General features: G+C 43.3%; 1 protein-coding gene across 2 annotated transcripts in view; it reads left to right on the top strand.

Moving 5' to 3' along the window:
- LOC137503107 (uncharacterized) overlaps nt 1–20,377 on the top strand; it is a 69,540-nt gene that overhangs the window by 19,321 nt on the left and 29,842 nt on the right. The window contains exon 1 of one of the 2 annotated variants that reach the window (XM_068230561.1): nt 511–1,487. The exons of the other annotated variant lie outside the window; for it this stretch is intronic. Within the exon in view, the coding sequence (XP_068086662.1) occupies nt 1,442–1,487 (46 nt within the window). The 5' untranslated portion in view covers nt 511–1,441. Of the gene's footprint in view, nt 1–510; nt 1,488–20,377 lie in introns of those variants that run through there. 2 annotated transcript variants of the gene reach the window in all.

Genomic DNA, 20,377 nt, shown 5'->3' with positions numbered 1-20,377 from the left:
ACCCCAGTGACCCTCCACAACAAGTGGACTTCAAGTGCCAGTGAATAATAGCGTAGAATTACACAACATAAAATAGTGTTGTTTGTATTGACTGAATGGTGTTTCATGAACCGAAATAACAGGTTGAAGTCAGTGATTGGAATAAATTCATGAAAACCTGTGAAAAGAAATCCGGTTACCATTTAGTTATAACTTTCAGTCAAACCCCAAAATAAACTCGACTCATATGTAACCCTTACATATTGTAGGTCACGGAGTTCAACTGCATCCACTTATATAGTCCTGCTAAAATATACACACACAAAATATTACAACTCCTTTATGAACAACATGGCCAAAAATCATGGGTATCCCATGGACTAATGGCAGGGTGCTACTACATCCTATGGAATACCATGTGGTACCGACTCTTTGTGTAAAACAAAAATACTTACCTCTCATCTAGGAGCAGTTGGCTAGCTACATAATTTCACGATCCTAGCATGGGCGAGCAGTCCCAAGAATCCCTTCCATGCACTTCAACCACCATCCTGCTTTCCACAGGAGGACTCGCCATCGGCAGTCCTTAACACCTAGCTGAACTACGAATATATCAAGAAATGGAAATCTTAATATCTAAGGACAACCTTCTGACACCAAAGTAATTATTTAAACGCTCAGTGGCAATACGAACTATGACTGTGTTATGGAAACATCGAAACTAGAATACATAGTCAAGTGTTCGGGAATGTTTCTGAGAATCCACTCTGTCATTTGCCTATGCAGTCGAATTGAAATTCAAATTACTCCCCATTTATTTTAACATCAATAATGTTGCAACACGGCTCTCTATTTCCAAAGAGGTTCCGCCTCATATAAATGTGAACACCTGTTATCTCGTCAAACAGGTTTATACCTGCCGCTCTCCACTGGCTTACAAGTGAGAAAACAAATCTCGCCACGGACGGCCTTTTACTACAGCACAAATCTTCGTCCAAATTTTTGTATTATCACAATTATCGGTCAACATTATTGCCATCACGAATTATTTCAAGTCTAATGAGATCTGTGGAATTTGGTATGCATTTCACTTGTACTAATGGAGTTATGGGATGAACAAAGAATCCCTCTGGATATAGGATCCTGTTCAGTGTTCAAACCATGGACCTTACCATATTTTAAAACACTCTGTCCTGATTTCTTCCCTCGAGCATTTTTAGAAAGAAACCTCAGCATTATCTACACCATTACCTCTGGAGTATCTACTAGGAGCATGTCTCACAAACTGAGCCGCATGGTTTCATAACTACATGGACAAATAGAAGTTATCTACCACCGACAGTTATGGACAGTTACGAAGTTTCTCACTTCACTTGGAAGTACAATACTCCAGACGCATATGACACCCAACATAGACCCTAAACCTCAATAGACCGAACCCCGAGCTATCACCTCCTGACAAATGTATCGCAGAGCGACGCTTCACAAAAAAGCATACCACGTGGATGGTAACTATTACTCATTACTTATTATTATTTCAAAACGTTTTGCCCCACTAAGGAGCGCGATTGTACTTATTTTGCAGATGGTTGTGCTTTCTTCTCCTGCCAGAGTTTCTTCCCTCTTTGTGTTTATCATCTGTTCTTCCTTCTGTGTAACTGTGTTCTCATCTTGGGTTTTCAGCAAAATGCTGTTCGTTAACCAACGTTCTAAATCTAGGCGTGTCCCATATAATTTCATCTGGAATGTTGATTTCTTGAAGGTCCTTTTCAATTTCGATTATCCAGTTATTATGACTTTTAGCGAGGAGGCATTTTTAAATATCTTTTTAGTGAGTCTTTCATCATCTATTCTTTGAATATGGCAATCAAACTTCAATCACCTTTTCCAAAGATTCTATCTGATATTTCCTCAATATGTTGATATAATTCCGGAGACCTCCTATTCATCCACACTCCTATGCATACTGGGCCATGGTTTCCCTGAGGACTACCCTTTCTTGTTTTTCGATCATTTTAGATAATGATATTTCTCGACTGATCAAGGTTTCTGACGTGTGTAATGCTTGAGGCTTAATTACGGTGTTATAATGCTTTAATTTAACGTTGCTTGATACTGATATTTTGTCGTACCTTTTCCATGTGATTCTATGGCCTACTTGTAATGTAGAAATCTCTCTCTGTTTGCCTCATGATTTAATGCAGATTGTTGGATGATTTCCACAAGTATTTGAAATTATTTACCCGAGTAATTTTGCGAAAATGAGTTACCGGATTTTGTTTGTGTAATTATCGAGTACTTCCTTCCATGTATTTGGTTTTCTTATATGAGTCTTAGATTCGTTTTAGATGCAATTGCACGAAGTTTTCCAGGCACTTAATTCGTTCCTGCCTATTGTTGGATAAAATAATGAGACCTTTTGTGAAGGGCTAACATTTGATATGAATTTTATGATTAACTGGATCCACAGATGTCTTGAGGCAACCTCAGATGCTAAATATCTTAGTTATACTGCTGAGATAGATTAAAATCGAACTCTCCCCTGTCTTCAACTTATTAGCGTTACGAAATCACTTATTGTTATTAGTGTCAGATAATATTTGTAAACATTATTTGTTTTAGTGATGTAGCCACACGCCAAATAAATAAATAAATAAATAAATAAATATTGTAATTACTGACATTTACGAATTAGAAGTTGACCAGAACTTTCCAATTTGCATACACAACTGATTCTGGGTCTGTGGACATAAAATCTCACAAATTAACATACTTAAAATTCCTCTAAATTTCACTGCTATACTGCAAACATGTTCCTCAGTACGTCTGAACAAATTTTATGAGAAAGGCACTCAATCTAACGTCCCATCCTTAAGAAAAATATGACTAAATATCTGTTATAACACAGTGACACTTCAACCATACGCAAGCAACGTAAATTTCTACTTGTGTCTTTTCAGCACAAAAATTAATAGCTGAAACAGTGATAAACTTCCACTAAAATATTACAAGGTCAAATCAGATCTACACATAGCAAAATACACCAGACTACGTTGTAGAAGTTACTATAACAATAATTTCGTGTGGCTATTTCTAGCCGAGTGGAGCCCTTGTAAGGCAGACCCTCCGATGAGGGTGGGCGGCATCTTCCACGTGTAGGGAACTGCGTTTTATTGTGGTGGAGAATAGTGTTATGTGTGGTGTGTGAGATGCAGGGATATTGGGGACAGCACAAACACCCTGCCCCCGGGTCATTGGAATTAAACAATGAAGGTTAAAATCCCCAACCCGGCCGGGAATCGATCCTGGGACGACCCTCTGAACCGAAGTTCAGTACGCTGACCATTCAGCCATCGAGTCGGACGGTAGAATTTGCAGGAATACACAGACTTTATTTAACTCTTGTCAGCTCCCATTTTCTGCTCAACGTCGTCCTCTGTATGTACGGGTTTACTCGTTTATTTTATGCAAGTTTTCATATTAATATTTTGCACTTTGATTATTTTATTTCTATTATTCACTTAATTCTAAGAATCTGAAAGACAACACAAAATATATAGCCTTGCAATTTACTGGACACTCTAATAATATGCATTCAGGGAAGTCGCCGAGACTAGAATCTTCGCCGTACAAAAATCAAGGTCATGCGTTTAGTGGTTGATCACCCTCAGTGCTATCCAACATCCAGATCATCTCCCGTGATAACATTGAGACTCTCACAGTAGAGCTCAATCAATAAGCCACCAGGTACTGTATTTAGACTTGTGGAGCCTTCCAGCATCAACATGTGAAATTTGTGGCTGGTGACATCAAGAGTCATAATACAACATGGGGCTACCAGGTACCGACGAAAGAGGAGAAGCTGGCGTAGAATGGACAGATTCGTGCAGTCTATTTCTACAGCATGATAACAAACTTTCAGTATCATTCAACAGTGGGAGGATGGATATTATCCAGATATTAAATTAAAGTATCTGCGTAAGCAAACACATATCTCGGTTTTCAGCAAAATCAGAGGGGCAAACAATCCCTCATCGTCCTGTTATAGGCCAGATATATGCTGCAATCTGACCGCAGACAGTTCCTTTTCATACATACATCTTCATTACAGTCTTTTATGCCTTTCAGCGTTCAGTCTGCGACCGTATGTGAATTTACTAAACGCCACTAGTTCTGCAACTAGTTCTATGGCCTCTTCTTATTTCAATACATCATACCTTTAAATCGTTTGAATCTGAGTTCCTTTTCGAAGATGATGTCATTTTAAGAAGGCTGATTGGGTTTCACTTCAGGAGAACGTTCAGAATATGGAGCCTTTTCCTTAATCATGTGATGATTATGTAAATATCGTGAAGTTTTCTCTCGTATCTCAGTTCGCTGACGGTGAACACTATATACAAAAACTAGTCAAATATTGAGAAACTGTCGTGATCTCTTTGACAACGATTTTTTGAGATCCGCTACCGTCCAAGCTGGGGAAGATTACTTAAAAGCGATATCTAATAACAGGAGCTATGGGGGAGACTGATCTAAGGAAGGGCAGCCAGAAAGGCTGGGGGTTTGTTAAACGTCTGAGTTGTAACCCAGCAGCTAGAGAGGGTCATGCGAATGTAACAGCTAAACAGATTGCCCATCAGCTTGTGGAAAATGGTAAACCTCAACAACAGATTCAAAATTTTACGGTCAGAAGAATTAGAGTCTAGTCATCTTATGCGGCTTTTCTGTATGGCAGCCATTGGCAGTTGTAAGAGCGGTAAGGCAGGGGGGATACACGACATCAAGTAACAGCAGATTATCCACGAACCTACTACGCTGTCGTAACATGGGGAGAGGTGTTACTCCCACGTGTTATGTCCCAGGTGGCGTGTAGGGGGGTCTTACCTGGCATTGAGGTCGACGTGAGCGAAATAATAGAGCTCTCGCGGACCAAACACACAGATCTCTGTGGGTTGAGGACGAGACCAACGGGTGCTAATTTTGAACCAAATTAAATGTGTTTAGTTACATTATCCTTGTGATTAACCACCACAAACTGAGGAATACCATGGGTCTGTTGGAGGATCGCTGTGGATTTACAGTAACAATGTATAGTACCCACCACTATGACGGAGGCTAACCCTTTGCCTAGACTCAGAGGATCCCAGGGAGATAAAAGAAGCTAACCTCGCTCGGTTGCTTCAGCATCTGGTTGTGGAAACAATGGGTGTGCGTTCCGAGGAACACCACGGGATAATACGAGTCCCAGAGATTTGTACAACTATGTGAGGAACACCACGGGATAGTACGGGTTCCAGAGATTTGTACAACTATGTGAGGAACACCACACGATAGTACGGGTCCCTGTGATTAGTACCACCATATGAGGAACACCACGGTTTGAGTTCCGAGAAACACCACAAGTCTAGGTTTTACCTGCCATTACTACAACTATATGAGGAACACCAGGGAATTGCGTTCTGAGAGACAGCACGGGTCTCTGTTTTACCTGTCATTAGTACCCACTATGTGAGGAAAACCACGAGATAGTACGGTCCCATGAGGCTTGCACAACTATTTGACGAACACAATGCGATTCTGTTGGATGGAACACCCCTGGTCTAGAATATACCTGTGGTTAGTGCCCACTATGTGAGAGGCACCACGGTATAGTTCGTGTCAATGAGATTTGTACAACTATGTGAGGAACACCATTGGTTTGCATTCTGAGGGACACCACGGGGTAGTACGGGTCCCTGTGATTAGTACAACTATGTGATGAATTCCATGGGTTTGCGTTTTGAGGAACACCACGGGTCTGGGATTTGCCTGTCATTAGTACCCACTATGAGGGGAACACCACGGGATAGAACGGGTCCCTGAGACTTGTACAACTATGTGACGAACACCATGTGATTGTGTTTCGAGGAACACCACATGTCTAGGTTTTATAATGTTATTTGCTAACTACTTTTTACGGTTTTTGGAGACACCGAGGTGCCTGAATTTAGTCCCGCAGGAGTTCTTTTACGTGCCAGTAAATCTACCGACACGAGGCTGACGTATCTGAGCACCTTCAAATACCACCGACCTGATCCGAGATCGAACCTGCCAAGTTGAGGTCAGAAAGTCAGCGCCTCAAACGTCTGAGCCACTCAGCGCGGCACGTCTAGGTTTTGCCTGTCATTAGCACTCACTATGTGTGGAACACCATGAGATTGCGTTCCGAGGAACACCATGGGTCTGGGATTTACCTGTCATTAGTACCCACTATGAGGTGAACACCACGGATAGTACGGGTCCCTGACATTTGTACAACTATGTGACGAACACTATGGGTTCGCGTTCTCAGGAACACCACGGGTCTGAGGTTTACCTGTCATTAGTACCCACTATGTGAGGAACACCACGGATAGTACGGGTCCCTGACATTTGTACAACTATGTGACGAACACTATGGGTTCGCGTTCTCAGGAACACCACGGGTCTGAGGTTTACCTGTCATTAGTACCCACTATGTGAGGACGCCAGGGGATAGCATGGGACCGTTACTCTTGTACAACTATGTGATGAACACCATGGATTCACGTTCTCAGGAACACCACGGGTCTGGGATTTACCTGTCGCTAGTATCCACTATGTGAGGAACACCACGGGGTAGTACGGGTCGATGACACTTGTACAACTATGTCATGAACACTATGGATTCACGTTCTCAGGAACACCACGGGATAGTACGGGTCCCTGACACTTGTACAACTATATGACGTACAACACGGGTTGTGCGTCACGCAGGTCAGCATGGGTCTGGGTTGTACCTGTGATAAGTACACACTGTCAGGAACACCACAGTATCGTACGGGTACCTGTGATTAGTTCCCACTCTAGTTATTACCACTATGTGATGAATTCCATGGTTTGCGTTTTGAGGAACGGGTCTTTTTACCTGTCAATAATACCACAATGTGAGGAACACTATGGGTTTGCGTTCCCAGGCCATCATGGGTCTGGGATTTACCTGCCATTATTACCCTCTATGTGAGGAACACAACGGGATAGTACGGGTACCTGTGATTAGTACCACTAATGAGGAACACCATGGGTTTGCGTTCCGTGGAACATCACGTGTCTGTGATTTACCTGTTATTAGTACCCACTATGTGAGGAACACAACGGGATAGTACGGGTACCTGTGATTAGTACCACTATGTGATGATCACAATGGGTTAGCGTTCCGAGGAACACCACGGTATAGTACGGGTACCTGTGATTAGTACCAATATGTGATGATCACAATGGGTTTGCGTTCCGAGGATCTCCACGAGTCTGGGCTTTACCTGTCATTCGTACAACTATGTGAACAACACCACGGACAATACTGTTCCCTGAGATTTGTACAACTATGTGAGGAACAACTTGGGTTTGCCTCCGAGGAACACCACGTGTGTCGGTTTTACCGCGCATTAGTACGACAGTGTGAGGAACACTGCGGATAATACGGGTCCCGGTGATTAGTACCAACTATGTGGGGAACACCACGGTATAGTACGGGTCACTGTGATTACTATCCACTACGTCAGGAATACCGCGAGGTAGAAGGGGTCCCAGTGAATAGTACCCACTATGTGGGGAACACCATGGGTTTGAGTTGCCTATGGGTTGCGTCCTTATGTGTTGAGCACCGAAAGTTAACGTTACTTTTGAGAAACACCATGGTTCTTCTTTACTAGCGGTAGGTACCTTTATGTGGGGCCGTTCACCTAGATTTTCGACCTCTTTATACAAAAAGCATCATCGATTCAGGGATGTGCTTTGGAATAAGCTCCTTGGTCAGTATATACCATTGTTATAAGTTAGCTTCTGGGAAGGTGGGCCATTGCGGTCCGGATCCGCTGATTGTTTTAAGTTCATAATAATTGTTCATCGTCATGTTTATAATTGTATTCGAAGGTTTGATTATTGGAATTCGATTTAATATTCAATATCGTGAGTTGGATTCGCTGATTATCCTGCTTTCGTGTTCGTCCATTCATTATTCACAATTAAGATATGAATTCTGGTCAGAGGTTGAATATTTGGACCTTTAAATTGTTCTTACATTTCGTATCATTAGGGGCCGAGGAGCTAGATGCTAGGCCTCTTTAAATAACAATCATCATCATAATCAAATCACGAAGAGATGGCGTAGACTTGGCTAATTGTTACACACGTTGCAGTTCCGTCATGAGGAATGTAATCACTATATAGCTCAGGAGATTTCTGGGTGTGAGGGTGTGGCTGTTATATGTTGAGTTCAGTTTCAAATCTGTACACATGGCCGAGTAATAAACAGTCCTTCCACTAGTATATATAACGGAAAGACGAGGTAAGCTGAGCCATAGCTTGTAGGAACAGGTCATTCCACTCGACGGCCACAGGCGTTGCCAGATTCCCACTTTCATGGCAGTTTCATTTTACTACATCTTCCGAGCTACACCAACATAGTGTTTTATGTTTACTTTCAGAGAAATTTCTTGCCGCTTCGGGTTGCTCTTCTATTTACTGGATGCCACACCTTCAGTACACTACTGAACTTCATACGGAGCGGATTCCTGGGAATGTCTCGCTCAGTTTCCGGTGGGACATTGGCAACTACTAACGCAATTCGACCACGGCATACAGCCAAGACAACGGCCGTGAAAGACAAAACCGACAATCTCAAAGAATTCAGGAAGCCCTCGAGCTTAAGGAGAGGGCAGTGGTGAAATGACTACCCGCACCACCAAGGACATCTTAAAATATCTTCCTTCCAACACATTTACACAAAACTCTAAATTCTTTTGGTCTCTTCCTGTAGCTCCACATCTCCCTTGCTAGTGTTCTATCAATGGACCATCCAAATGGTGCCTTAAGTGAAGACATCCAACTTTGACACAAAGTAAAGGCCCGTTTCGACCAGGACCGATGTTCCTATCATAAGAGTATTGCTGACTTAATCTGACGATATTATTCAGGGGGCATGATAGCCTAGTATCATTGTGCTGAGCTGGCTGCTGCTCGAGTTCTGGCCACGCATTTTGGGAGTTATGAAATGAAGGCATCCTCTGGTTCGGATTCCGCATTACACTACAAACCTTTGGTCATGATCAAGGTATATATGTTCATGAAAGGCAGGAAGTTTCCTTGCAGAAGAGACTAATTCATCTTGGTGTTGCTTTATTCCCAGTTGTCCAGAGACTTCTTTGTTTACATGGTAAATTGACTCTATAATATGGTATTGGTCTGGATGGAAAAGATGTACGAACCATTGCCAATCTACTGTATATAAAAATCAGTCCGCATCTGTTAAGGTTGATAACACCAACGCCTGTGCTATTGAAATAAAGCAAGGGATGAGGCAAGGTTCTGTTATAACTCCACTCCTCTTCAATAACTTCTATGAAAGGGTGCTTTTCTGATATCAGTATTGTTGAAGGAATCGCAATAAATAATCGGCCATAAGCGGATGATACCTTTCGGTTTGCAATAAGTGCTGAAGGTCCACAGATATTAGCGAACTGTGTGGTCAAACAGAGTTGTGCGTTTAAACACGAAAACACTAACTTCATGATCGTAAGAAAACATGTCAGTCAACCTATAAAGTTGAGTGTAGCTGGCACATCAGTAGTATAATTGGAGAGTTCTGGCGCCTCCTCCCGCGGGAAATTTGAATTTTGGCGGGAAATTTGAATTTTGGCGGGAGATTTGAATTTTGGCGGGATATTTGAATTTTGGCGCGAGATTTGAATTTGTAAACAAAGCCACGTGCTTTTTGACAGCTGTCATCGACAACAACGCATCGCTAACCTCACTGCTGCCATCTTGACGGGCCTAAACCTCAGTAGTGCCAACTTAACCTAACTAGCGCGAGGTAAACAAAGCCACGTGTTTTTTGACAGCCACGTGCTTTTTGACAGACAACAGCGCATCGCCAACCTCAGTACTGCCATCTTGACGGGCCTAAACCTCAGTAGTGCCAACTTAACCTAACTAGCGCGAGGTTAACAAAGCCACGTGCTTTTTGACAGCCACGTGCTTTTTTGACAGCTGTCACTTAACCTAACTAGCGCGAGGTAAACAAAGCCACGTGTTTTTTGACAGCCACGTGCTTTTTGACAGACAACAACGCATCGCTAACCTCAGTACTGCCATCTTGACGGGCCTAAACCTCAGTAGTGCCAACTTAACCTAACTAGCGCGAGATAAACAAATCCACGTGTTTTTTGACAGCCACGTGCTTTTTTGACAGCTGTCATCCGCCATCTTTAAACTACAGAGCACTGTGCTGCCCTCTTTATCGCAGTAGCTGCAAATTCGTCACCTGTCATCCGCAGTGCTGCCATCTTGACGGGTCTAAACCTTAGTGCTACTAACTTAACCTAACTAGCTCGAGGTAAACAAAGCCACGTGCAGCTGTCATCCGCCATCTTTAATCTATAGAGCACAGTGCTGCTCTCTTTAGCTACATACCTTTGAAATGTGGTGGCGGATAATTTGAAAAATGCTTTTTGACAGCAGCCATCTTTGAGCACCGTGCTGCCCTCTTTAGCTACTTACCTTTGAAATGTGGTGGCGGTAAATTCCACGTGCTTTACAAACCTATATGCTTTTCCGACAGCTGTCATCCGCCATCTTTAATCCAGAGAGAACAGTGCTGCCCTCTATGTGGTGGCGGCAAATTCCACGTGCTCTTGTTTGGAAACAAAGCCATGTGCTTTTTTGACAGCTGTCATCCGCCATCTTTAATCAACAGAGCACCGTGCTGCTATCATGCGGGCAATTTCGTCAGTTGTCATCCGCCATCCTTAATCCACAGAACACCGTGCTGCCCTCTTTATGGCTACTACCTTAAGCACGTAGTAGCGGGCAATTTGAAAAGTTCTGTTAGCTATCATCCGCCATCTTTAATCAAGAGAGCACCGTGCTGCCATCTTTAGCTAGATACCTTTGAAATGTGGCGGCGGATAATTTGAAAAATGCTTTTTGATAGCAGCTATCTTTGAGCACCGTGCTACCCTCTATGTGGTGGCGTTAAATTCTACATGCTCTTGTTTGGAAACAAACCCACGTGCTTTTTTTTGACAGCCATCATCCGCCATCTTTAAGCAACAGAGTACAGTGCTGCCCTCTTCGTTGTGGCGGCAAATACCACGTGCTCTTGTTTGGAAACAAAGCCACATGCTCTTTTGACAGCTGTCACCCGCCATCTTTAACAAATGGAGCACTATGCTGCTATCATGCGGGCAATTTCGTTAGCTGTCATCCGACATCTTTAATGAACAGAGCACCTTGCTGCCCTCATGCGGGGCAATTTCGTTAGCTGTCATCCACCATCTTTAATGAACAGAGCACCGTGCTACCCTCATGCGGGGGCAATTTCGTTAGCTGTCATCCGCCATCTTTTAATGAACAGAGCACCGTGCTGCTCTCTGTAGTAGCGGGTAATTGGGAAAAGTTCTGTTAGCTGTCATCCGCCATCTTTAATCAAGAGAGCACCGTGCTGCCATCTTTAGTTGAACTGTGGTGGCGGCAAATTCCACGTGCTCTTGTTTAGTAAACCAACTCACGCGCTTTTTGTCAGCTGTCATCCGCCATCTTACTTCGCAAACCTCAGTGCTACACTCTTTAGTTGAAAATGGTGGCGGATAATTTAAAAAGAAAAATTCTACAGCAGCCATATCTCGACGCTAATTGTACAAGATGGTGGCTATACATGACTCCTTAAAGGTGCTTATGCGAGATGATCGCTATACATAGTTTCTTATGAGACTCCCTTGGGATGCTTGCGCAAGATGGCGGTTATACATGGCTCCTTATGAGACACCCTAGGGATGCTTGCGCAAGATGGTGGTTGCTCTTATGAGGCGGCTTAAGGATTCTTGCACAAGATGGCTAGAGACGCCCTAAGGATGCTTGCGCAAGATGGTGGCTATACATAGCTCCTTATGAGACAGCCTGTACTTGATCCAACATGTGATCAGAACATTGATTGATGTGTTCAGAACACAAAATAAGTAGAATCGAACACTGTACTCGATGTCGTTAACTTCAACATGTGATTAAAACATTGTTAGGTGTGTTCAGAACACTACATAAGTAGAATCGAACGCTGTACAACATGTTAGGGAATACCTTTGTTCTAAGAAGATCAGATTGAAACATAACAAGACTAGAATTGAACACTGCACTCGATACAACATGTGAACAGAACATTGATTGATGTGTTAAGATCACTAAACAAGTAGAACCGAACACAGAACAACATGTTAGGGGATGCCTTTGTTCTAAGAAAATTAGATTGACACATAACAAGACCAGAATCGAACACTGCACTCGAATTAACATGTGATCAGAACATTGATTGATGTGTTCAGATCACTAAACAAGTAGAACCGAACGCTGTACAACATGTTAGGGGATACCTTTGTTCTAAGAAGATCAGATTGAAACATAACAAGACTAGAATTGAACACAGCACTCGATGTCGTTAACCTTAACATGTGATCAGAACATTGATTGATGTGTTCAGATCACTAAACAAGTAGAACCGAACACTGTACAACATGTTAGGGGATACCTTTGTTCTAAGAAGATCAGATTGAACATAACACGACTAGAATTGAACACTGCACTCGATGCAACATGTGAACAGAACATTGATTGATGTGTTCAGATCACTAAACAAGTAGAACCGAACACTGTACAACATGTTAGGGGATACCTTTGTTCTAAGAAAATTAGATTGAAACATAACAAGACTAGAATCGAACACTGCACTCGATGTCGTTAACCTTAACATGTGATCCGATACAACATGTTAGGGGATACCTTTGTTCTAAGAAAATTAGATTGAAACATAGCAAGACTAGAATCGAACACTGTAAGAGCATTGTTTGATGTGTTCAGTACAACTTCAATGATTTACCTAGTGTAAAACATGCACTGTGCACATATCGCATAGCTATCTCGCCTATCACTTGCCTAGTATGAAAATCAAAAACACACTGTGCACATATCGCATAGCTAACTCGGCAACACTTCAAATGATTTGCTTAGTACGAAAATAAAAAAATCTATACCGCGTAGCTAACTCGTTCATCGCACTGCTAAGACGCTTAGTAATTGCGAATACACTGATATATCTCATACGAAAATCAAGAAAGCACACTGCGTAGCCAACTCGCTCGGCTCCCTCGCTTAGTAATTGCAACACGACTAGAACACTGATACACACACGGATAAGAATGTTGCGAGATACTACATACTTACATGTTTTTTAAGGGGGGTGAAAGATCATAAATTATATGTACACATGTTGTCTCCTCCAAGTTGTAAGATGAAATAGACGCAGTACTGCGAGTTTCCGCTCTAGCTGGTGAACGGAAGTAGCATGATATCTCAGCAAAAAAAAAAAAAAAACGCTTGAGCTTGCAAGTCAGACACAATGATGGATACCGCGATTCAAATCCTGGCAACTTATGCCGTCGGGAAGGGCATCCGGCGAGCATCTAGCTGTAGATCCCCGATTTTCGTGTTAGAAGTTGTAAAACATTCTTAATCCCAGTTCTTTGACGTCAGGAAGGGCAACCGGTCGAAAACAATAGTGTATGATGTAAGAGGCTAGATACTGCCAGTTTTGCGTCAGGAAGGGCAACTAGTCTTAAAACAAATTCTTGCGATTAAAAATCTTAGTTTTGCGTCAGGAAGGGCATCGGGCTGTAACACAATAGTTCACGATACAGCGATTTAATATCTAAGAAGTGCATCTAGCTGTAAATCCCCGATTCTCGTGTTAGAAGTTGTAAATGAGATTCTTAATCCAATTTCTTTGACGTCAGGAAGGGCAACCGGTCGAAAACAATAGCGTATGATGTAAGAGGTTAGATACTGCTAGTTTTGCGTCAGAAAGGGCAACTAGTCTTAAAACAAATTCTTGCGATATAAAATCTTAGTTTTGCGTCAGGAAGGGCATCCGGCAGTAAAACAATAGTTCGTGATACAGCGATTTAAAATCTAAGAAGAGCATCTAGCTGTAAAACCCCGATTCTCGTGTTAGAAGTTGTAAAACAGATTCTTAATCCGAGTTCTTTGACGTCAGGAAGGGCAACCGGTCGAAAACAATAGTGTATGATGTAAGGGGCTAGATACTGCCAGTTTTGCGTCAGGAAGGGCAACTAGTCTTAAAACAAATTCTTGCAATTTAAAATCTTAGTTTTGCGTCAGGAAAGGCATCAGACAGTAAAACAATAGTTCGTGATACAGCGATTTAAAATCTAAGAAGTGCATCTATCTGTAAATCCACGATTCTCGTGTTGGAAGTTGTAAAACAGATTCTTAATCCGAGTTCTTTGACGTCAGGAAGGGCAACCTGTCGAAAACAATAGCGTATGATGTGAGAGGCTAGACACTGCTAGTTTTGCGTCAGGAAGGGCAACTAGTCTTAAAACAAATTCTTGCGATTTAAAACCTTAGTTCTGCGTCAGGAAGGGCATCCGGCTGTAAAACAATAGTTCGTGATACAGCGATTTAAAATCTAAGAAGAGCATCTAGCTGTAAATCCCCGATTCTCGTGTTAGAAGTTGTAAAAGAGATTCTTAATCCTAGTTCTTTGACGTCGTGAGGGGCAACCGGTAGAAGTTGTAAAACAGATTCTTAATCCGAGTTCTTTGACGTCAGGAAGGGCAACCGGTCGAAAACAATAGTGTATGATGTAAGAGGCTAGATACTGCTAGTTTTGCGTTTGGAAGGACAACTAGTCTTAAAACAAATTCTTGCGATTTAAAATCTTAGTTCTGCGTCAGGAAGGGCATCCGGCTGTAAAACAATAGTTCGTAATACAGCGATTTAAAATCTAAGAAGTGCATCTAGCTGTAAATCCTCGATTCTCGTGTTAGAAGTTGTAAAACAGATTCTAAATCCGAGTTCTTTGACGTCAGGAAGGGCAACCGGTCGAAAACAATAGTGTATGATGTAAGAGGCTAGATACTGCTAGTTTTGCGTCAGGAAGGGCATTTAGTCTTAAAAGAAATTCTTGCGATTTAAAATCTCAGTTTTGCGTCAGGAAGGGCATCCGGCTGTAAAACAACAGTTCACGATACAGCGATTTAAAATCTAAGAAGAGCATCTAGCTGTAAATCCCCGATTCTCGTGTTAGAAGTTGTAAACAGATTCTTAATCCGAGTTCATTGACGTCAGGAAGGGCAACCGGTCGAAAACAATAGCGTATGATGTAAGAGGCTAGATACTGCTAGTTTTGCGTCAGGAAGGGCAACTAGTCTTAAAACAAATTCTTGCGATTTAAACTCTTAGTTCTGCGTCAGGAAGGGCATCCGGCTTTAAAACAATAGTTCGTGATACAGCGATTTAAAATCTAAGAAGAGCATCTAGCTGTAAATCCCCGATTCTCGTGTTAGAAGTTGGAAAAGAGATTCTTAATCCTAGTTCTTTGACGTCAGGAAGGGCAACCGGTAAAAGTTGTAAAACAGATTCTTTATCCGAGTTCTTTGACGTCAGGAAGGGCAACCGGTCGAAAACAATAGTGTATGATGTAAGAGGCTAGATACTGCTAGTTTTGCGTTTGGAAGGACAACTAGTATTAAAACAAATTCTTGCGATTTAAAATCTTACTTCTGCGTCAGGAAGGGCATCCGGCTGTAAAACAATTGTTCGTGATACAGCGATTTAAAATCTAAGAAGAGCATCTAGCTGTAAATCCCCGATTCTCGTGTTAGAAGTTGTAAAACAGATTCTTAATCCGAGTTCTTTGACGTCAGGAAGGGCAACCGGTCGAAAACAATAGTGTATGATGTAAGAGGCTAGATACTGCTAGTTTTGCGTCAGGAAGGGCATTTAGTCTTAAAACAAATTCTTGCGATTTAAAATCTTAGTTTTGCGTCAGGAAGGGCATCCGGCTGTAAAACAATAGTTCACGATACAGCGATTTAAAATCTAAGAAGAGCATCTAGCTGTAAATCCCCGATTCTCGTGTTAGAAGTTGTAAAACAGATTCTTAATCCGAGTTCTTTGACGTCAGGAAGGGCAACCTGTTGAAAACAATAGTGTATGATGTAAGAGGCTAGATACTGCTAGTTTTGCGTCGGGAAGGGCATTTAGTCTTAAAAGAAATTCTTGCGATTTAAAATCTTAGTTTTGCGTCAGGAAGGGCATCCGGCTGTAGAACAATTGTTCGTGATACCGCGATTTAAAATCTAAGAAGAGCATCTAGCTGTAAATCCCCGATTCTCGTGTTAGAAGTTGTAAAACAGTTTCTTAATCCGAGTTCTTTGACGTCAGAAAGGGCAACCGGTCGAAAACAATAGTGTATGATGTAAGAGGCTAGATACTGCCAGTTTTGCGTCAGGAAGGGCAACTAGTCTTATAACAAAACTTGCGATTTAAAATCTTACTTTTGCGTCAGGAAGGGCATCCGGCTGTAAAACAGTAGTTCGTGATACAGTGATTTAAAATCTAAGAAGAGCATCTAGCTGTAAATCCCCGATTCTCGTGTTAGAAGTTGTAAAACAGATTCTTAATCCGAGTTCTTTGTCGTCAGGAAGGGCAACCGGTCGAAAACAATAGTGTATGATGTAAGAGTTTAGATACTGCTAGTTTTGCGTCAGGAAGGACAACTAGTCTTAAAACAAATTCTTGCGATTTAAAATCTGTAAAACATATTTTTAATCCCAAGAGAATCGAACCCGAGGCTACCGGGTGAGAGGCATGCACACTAAACCGAACTGTAGGCTATAGGTTACTTTTTTTTTTTGTTCCACAGTCTTTGAAGTTGCATCAGGGCAGTCATTCAGAGCGAGCGGCGGAATGCATGTGTTGGCTGAAATTGTACACGTATCTTCCGGCTGTAGTAGTAACCTTGAACGAAGACACTGCGTGGTGATAAGCTACTTGTAACTCACCGTGTAAGCTCCTAACATGATTGTACGGAGAGGTTAAAACACACAGTGCCCCCTTACTTAATGCTAGCTTCTTTGCACACCCCGCTTCTTAGATCATACACCATAGTTTTACGACCGGTTACCCTTCCTGACTAGGATTTTAAATGGCAGTATACGCGATAAATTTGTTATAGCGGGTTTATAACTAGATATTCCGGTACCGGCACATAGCCTACTCCTACCGAAGAAGCCTGCACAAGGCTTATTGCCTCCATCCGACAGATGAATCACCATCAACGTCTTGTACTCAAAATCATTTTCGAAGGAGTCTGCACAAGGTTTAACGCCCCCCCTATCAACAGCCCTTACTTAATACTGGCTTTTTTTGCACACCCCGCCTCTTAGATCATACACCATAGTTTTACGACCGGTTACCCTTCCTGACTAGGATTATTAATCGCAGTATGCGCGATAAATTTCTTGTAGCGGGTTTTATAACTAGATGTCCCGGTACCGGCACATAGCCTACTCCTACCGAAGAAGCCTGCACAAGGCTTATTGCCTCCATCCGATAGATGAATCACCCTCAACCTCTTGTACTCAAAATCATTTTCGAAGGAGTCTGCACAAGGTTTAACGCCCCCCCCCATCAACAGCCCTTACTTAATGCTGGCTTTTTTGCACACCCCGCCTCTTAGATCATACACCATAGTTTTACGACCGGTTACCCTTCCTGACTAGGATTTTAAATCGCAGTATATGCGACAAATCAATTGTAGCGGGTTTTATAACTAGATGTCCCGGTACCGGCACATAGCCTACTCCTAACGAAGAAGCCTGCCCACAGCTCAACGCCTCCATCCGACAAATGAATCACCCTCAACACTCTTCAATCATTCTCGCTACTTCGGAAGATAGCGGGTTCGAACTCCTACTGTTGGAAGCCGTAAAAAATAGCAAATGCTAGGCGAGGGGCCTGCGCGATCGTCATTACATGCTCTAGCCGGATAACCTTCCCGACGGCATAAGTTGCCAGGATTTGAATCGCGGTATCCATCATTGTGTCTGACGTGCAAGCTCACGCGTATTTTTTTGCTGAGATATCATGCTACTTCCGTTCGCCAGCTAGAGCGGAAACTCGCAGTACTGCGTCTATTTCATCTTACAACTTGGAGGAGACAACATGTGTACATATACACTAACTGACAGAGCAAATGCAACACCAAGAAGGAGTGGTCAGAACTTTATGCCAATTGCAGGGTAGACTGACGTCACTGAGGTATGCTCATGATGTGAAATGCGCCGCTGTGCTGCGCACGTAGCGAACGATAAATGGGACACGGCGTTGGCGAATGTCCCACTTCGTACCGTGATTTCTCAGCCGACAGTCATTGCAGAACGTGTTGCCGTGTGCCACAGGACACGTGTATAGCTAAGAATGCCAGGCCGCCGTCAACGGAGGCATTTCCAGCAGACAGACGACTTTACGAGGGGTATGGTGATCGGGCTGAGAAGGGCAGGTTGGTCGCTTCGTCAAATCGCAGCCGATACCCATAGGGATGTGTCCACGGTGCAGCGCCTATGGCGAAGATGGTTGGCGCAGGGACATGTGGCACGTGCGAGGGGTCCAGGCACAGCCCGAGTGACGTCAGCACGCGAGGATCGGCACATCCGCCGCCAAGCGGTGGCAGCCCCGCACGCCACGTCAACCGCCATTCTTCAGCATGTGCAAGACACCCTGGCTGTTCCAATATCGACCAGAACAATTTCCCGTCGATTGGTTGAAGGAGGCCTGCACTCCCGGCGTCCACTCAGAAGACTACCATTGACTCCACAGCATAGACGTGCACGCCTGGCATGGTGCCGGGCTAGAGCGACTTGGATGAGGGAATGGCGGAACGTCGTGTTCTCCGATGAGTCACGCTTCTGTTCTGTCAGTGATAGTCACCGCAGACGAGTGTGGCGTCGGCGTGGAGAAAGGTCAAATCCGGCAGTAACTGTGGAGCGCCCTACCGCTCGACAACGCGGCATCATGGTTTGGGGCGCTATTGCGTACGGGTTCACGTCACCTCTAGTGCGTATTCAAGGCACGTTAAATGCCCACCGCTACGTGCAGCATGTGCTGCGGCCGGTGGCACTCCCGTACCTTCAGGGGCTGCCCAATGCTCTGTTTCAGCAGGACAATGCCCGCCCACACACTGCTCCTATCTCCCAACAGGCTCTACGAGGTGTACAGATGCTTCCGTGGCCAGCGTACTCTCCGGATCTCTCACCAATCGAACACGTGTGGGAACTCATTGGACGCCGTTTGCAAACTCTGCCCCAGCCTCGTACGGACGACCAACTGTGGCAAATGGTTGACAGAGATTGGAGAACCATCCCTCAGGCCACCATCCGCACTCTTATTGACTCTGTACCTCGACGTGTTTCTGCGTGCATCGCCGCTCGAAGTGGTCCTACATCCTACTGAGTCGATGCCGTGCGCATTGTGTAACCTGCATATCGGTTTGAAATAAACATCAATTATTCATCCGTGCCGTCTCTGTATTTTCCCCAACTTTCATCCCTTTCAAACCACTCCTCCTTGGTGTTGCATTGTCACTGTCAGTCAGTGTAATTTATGATCTTTCATCCACCTATTTTTTAAAACATGTAAGTATGTAGTATCTCGCAACATTCTTATCCGTGTGTGTATCAGTGTTCTAGTCATGTTGCAATTACTAAGCGAGTGAGCCGAGCGAGTTGGCTACGCAGTGTGCTTTCTTGATTTTCGTATGGGATATATCAGTGTATTCGCAATTACTAAGCGTCTTAGCAGTGCGATGAACGAGTTAGCTACGCGGTATAGATTTTTTATTTTCGTACTAAGCAAATCATTTGAAGTGTTAGCTATGCGATATGTTCACAGTGTGTTTTTGATTTTCATACTAGGCAAGTGATAGGCGAGATAGCTATGCGATATGTGCACAGTGCGTGTTTTACACTAGGTAAATCATTGAAGTTGTCCGACTCGTTGGCTGAACGGTCAGCGTACTGGCCTTCGGTTCAGAGGGTCCCGGGTTCGATTCCCGGCCGGGTCGGGGATTTTAACCTTAATTGGTTAATTCCAATGGCACGGGGACTGGGTGTATGTGTCGTCTTCATCATCATTTCATCCTCATCACGACGCGCAGGTCACCTACGGGTGTCAAATAGAAAGACCTGCACCTGGCGAGCCGAACCCGTCGTGGTATATCCCGGCACTAAAAGCCATACGACATTTCATTTCATTTCATTGAAGTTGTACTGAACACATCAAACAATGATCTTACAGTGTTCGATTCTAGTCTTGCTATGTTTCAATCTAATTTTCTTAGAACAAAGGTATCCCCTAACATGTTGTATCGGATCACATGTTAAGGTTAACGACATCGTGTGCAGTGTTCGATTCTAGTCTTGTTATGTTTCAATCTAATTTTCTTAGAACAAAGGTATCCCCTAACATGTTGTACAGCGTTCGGTTCTACTTGTTT

This window comes from Anabrus simplex, chromosome X (genome assembly GCF_040414725.1).
Source record: "Anabrus simplex isolate iqAnaSimp1 chromosome X, ASM4041472v1, whole genome shotgun sequence".
NCBI classification, from domain to species: domain Eukaryota; kingdom Metazoa; phylum Arthropoda; class Insecta; order Orthoptera; family Tettigoniidae; genus Anabrus; species Anabrus simplex.
Note: the sequence above shows the minus strand (reverse complement) of the source record. Positions and strands in the feature narration are given on the sequence as shown.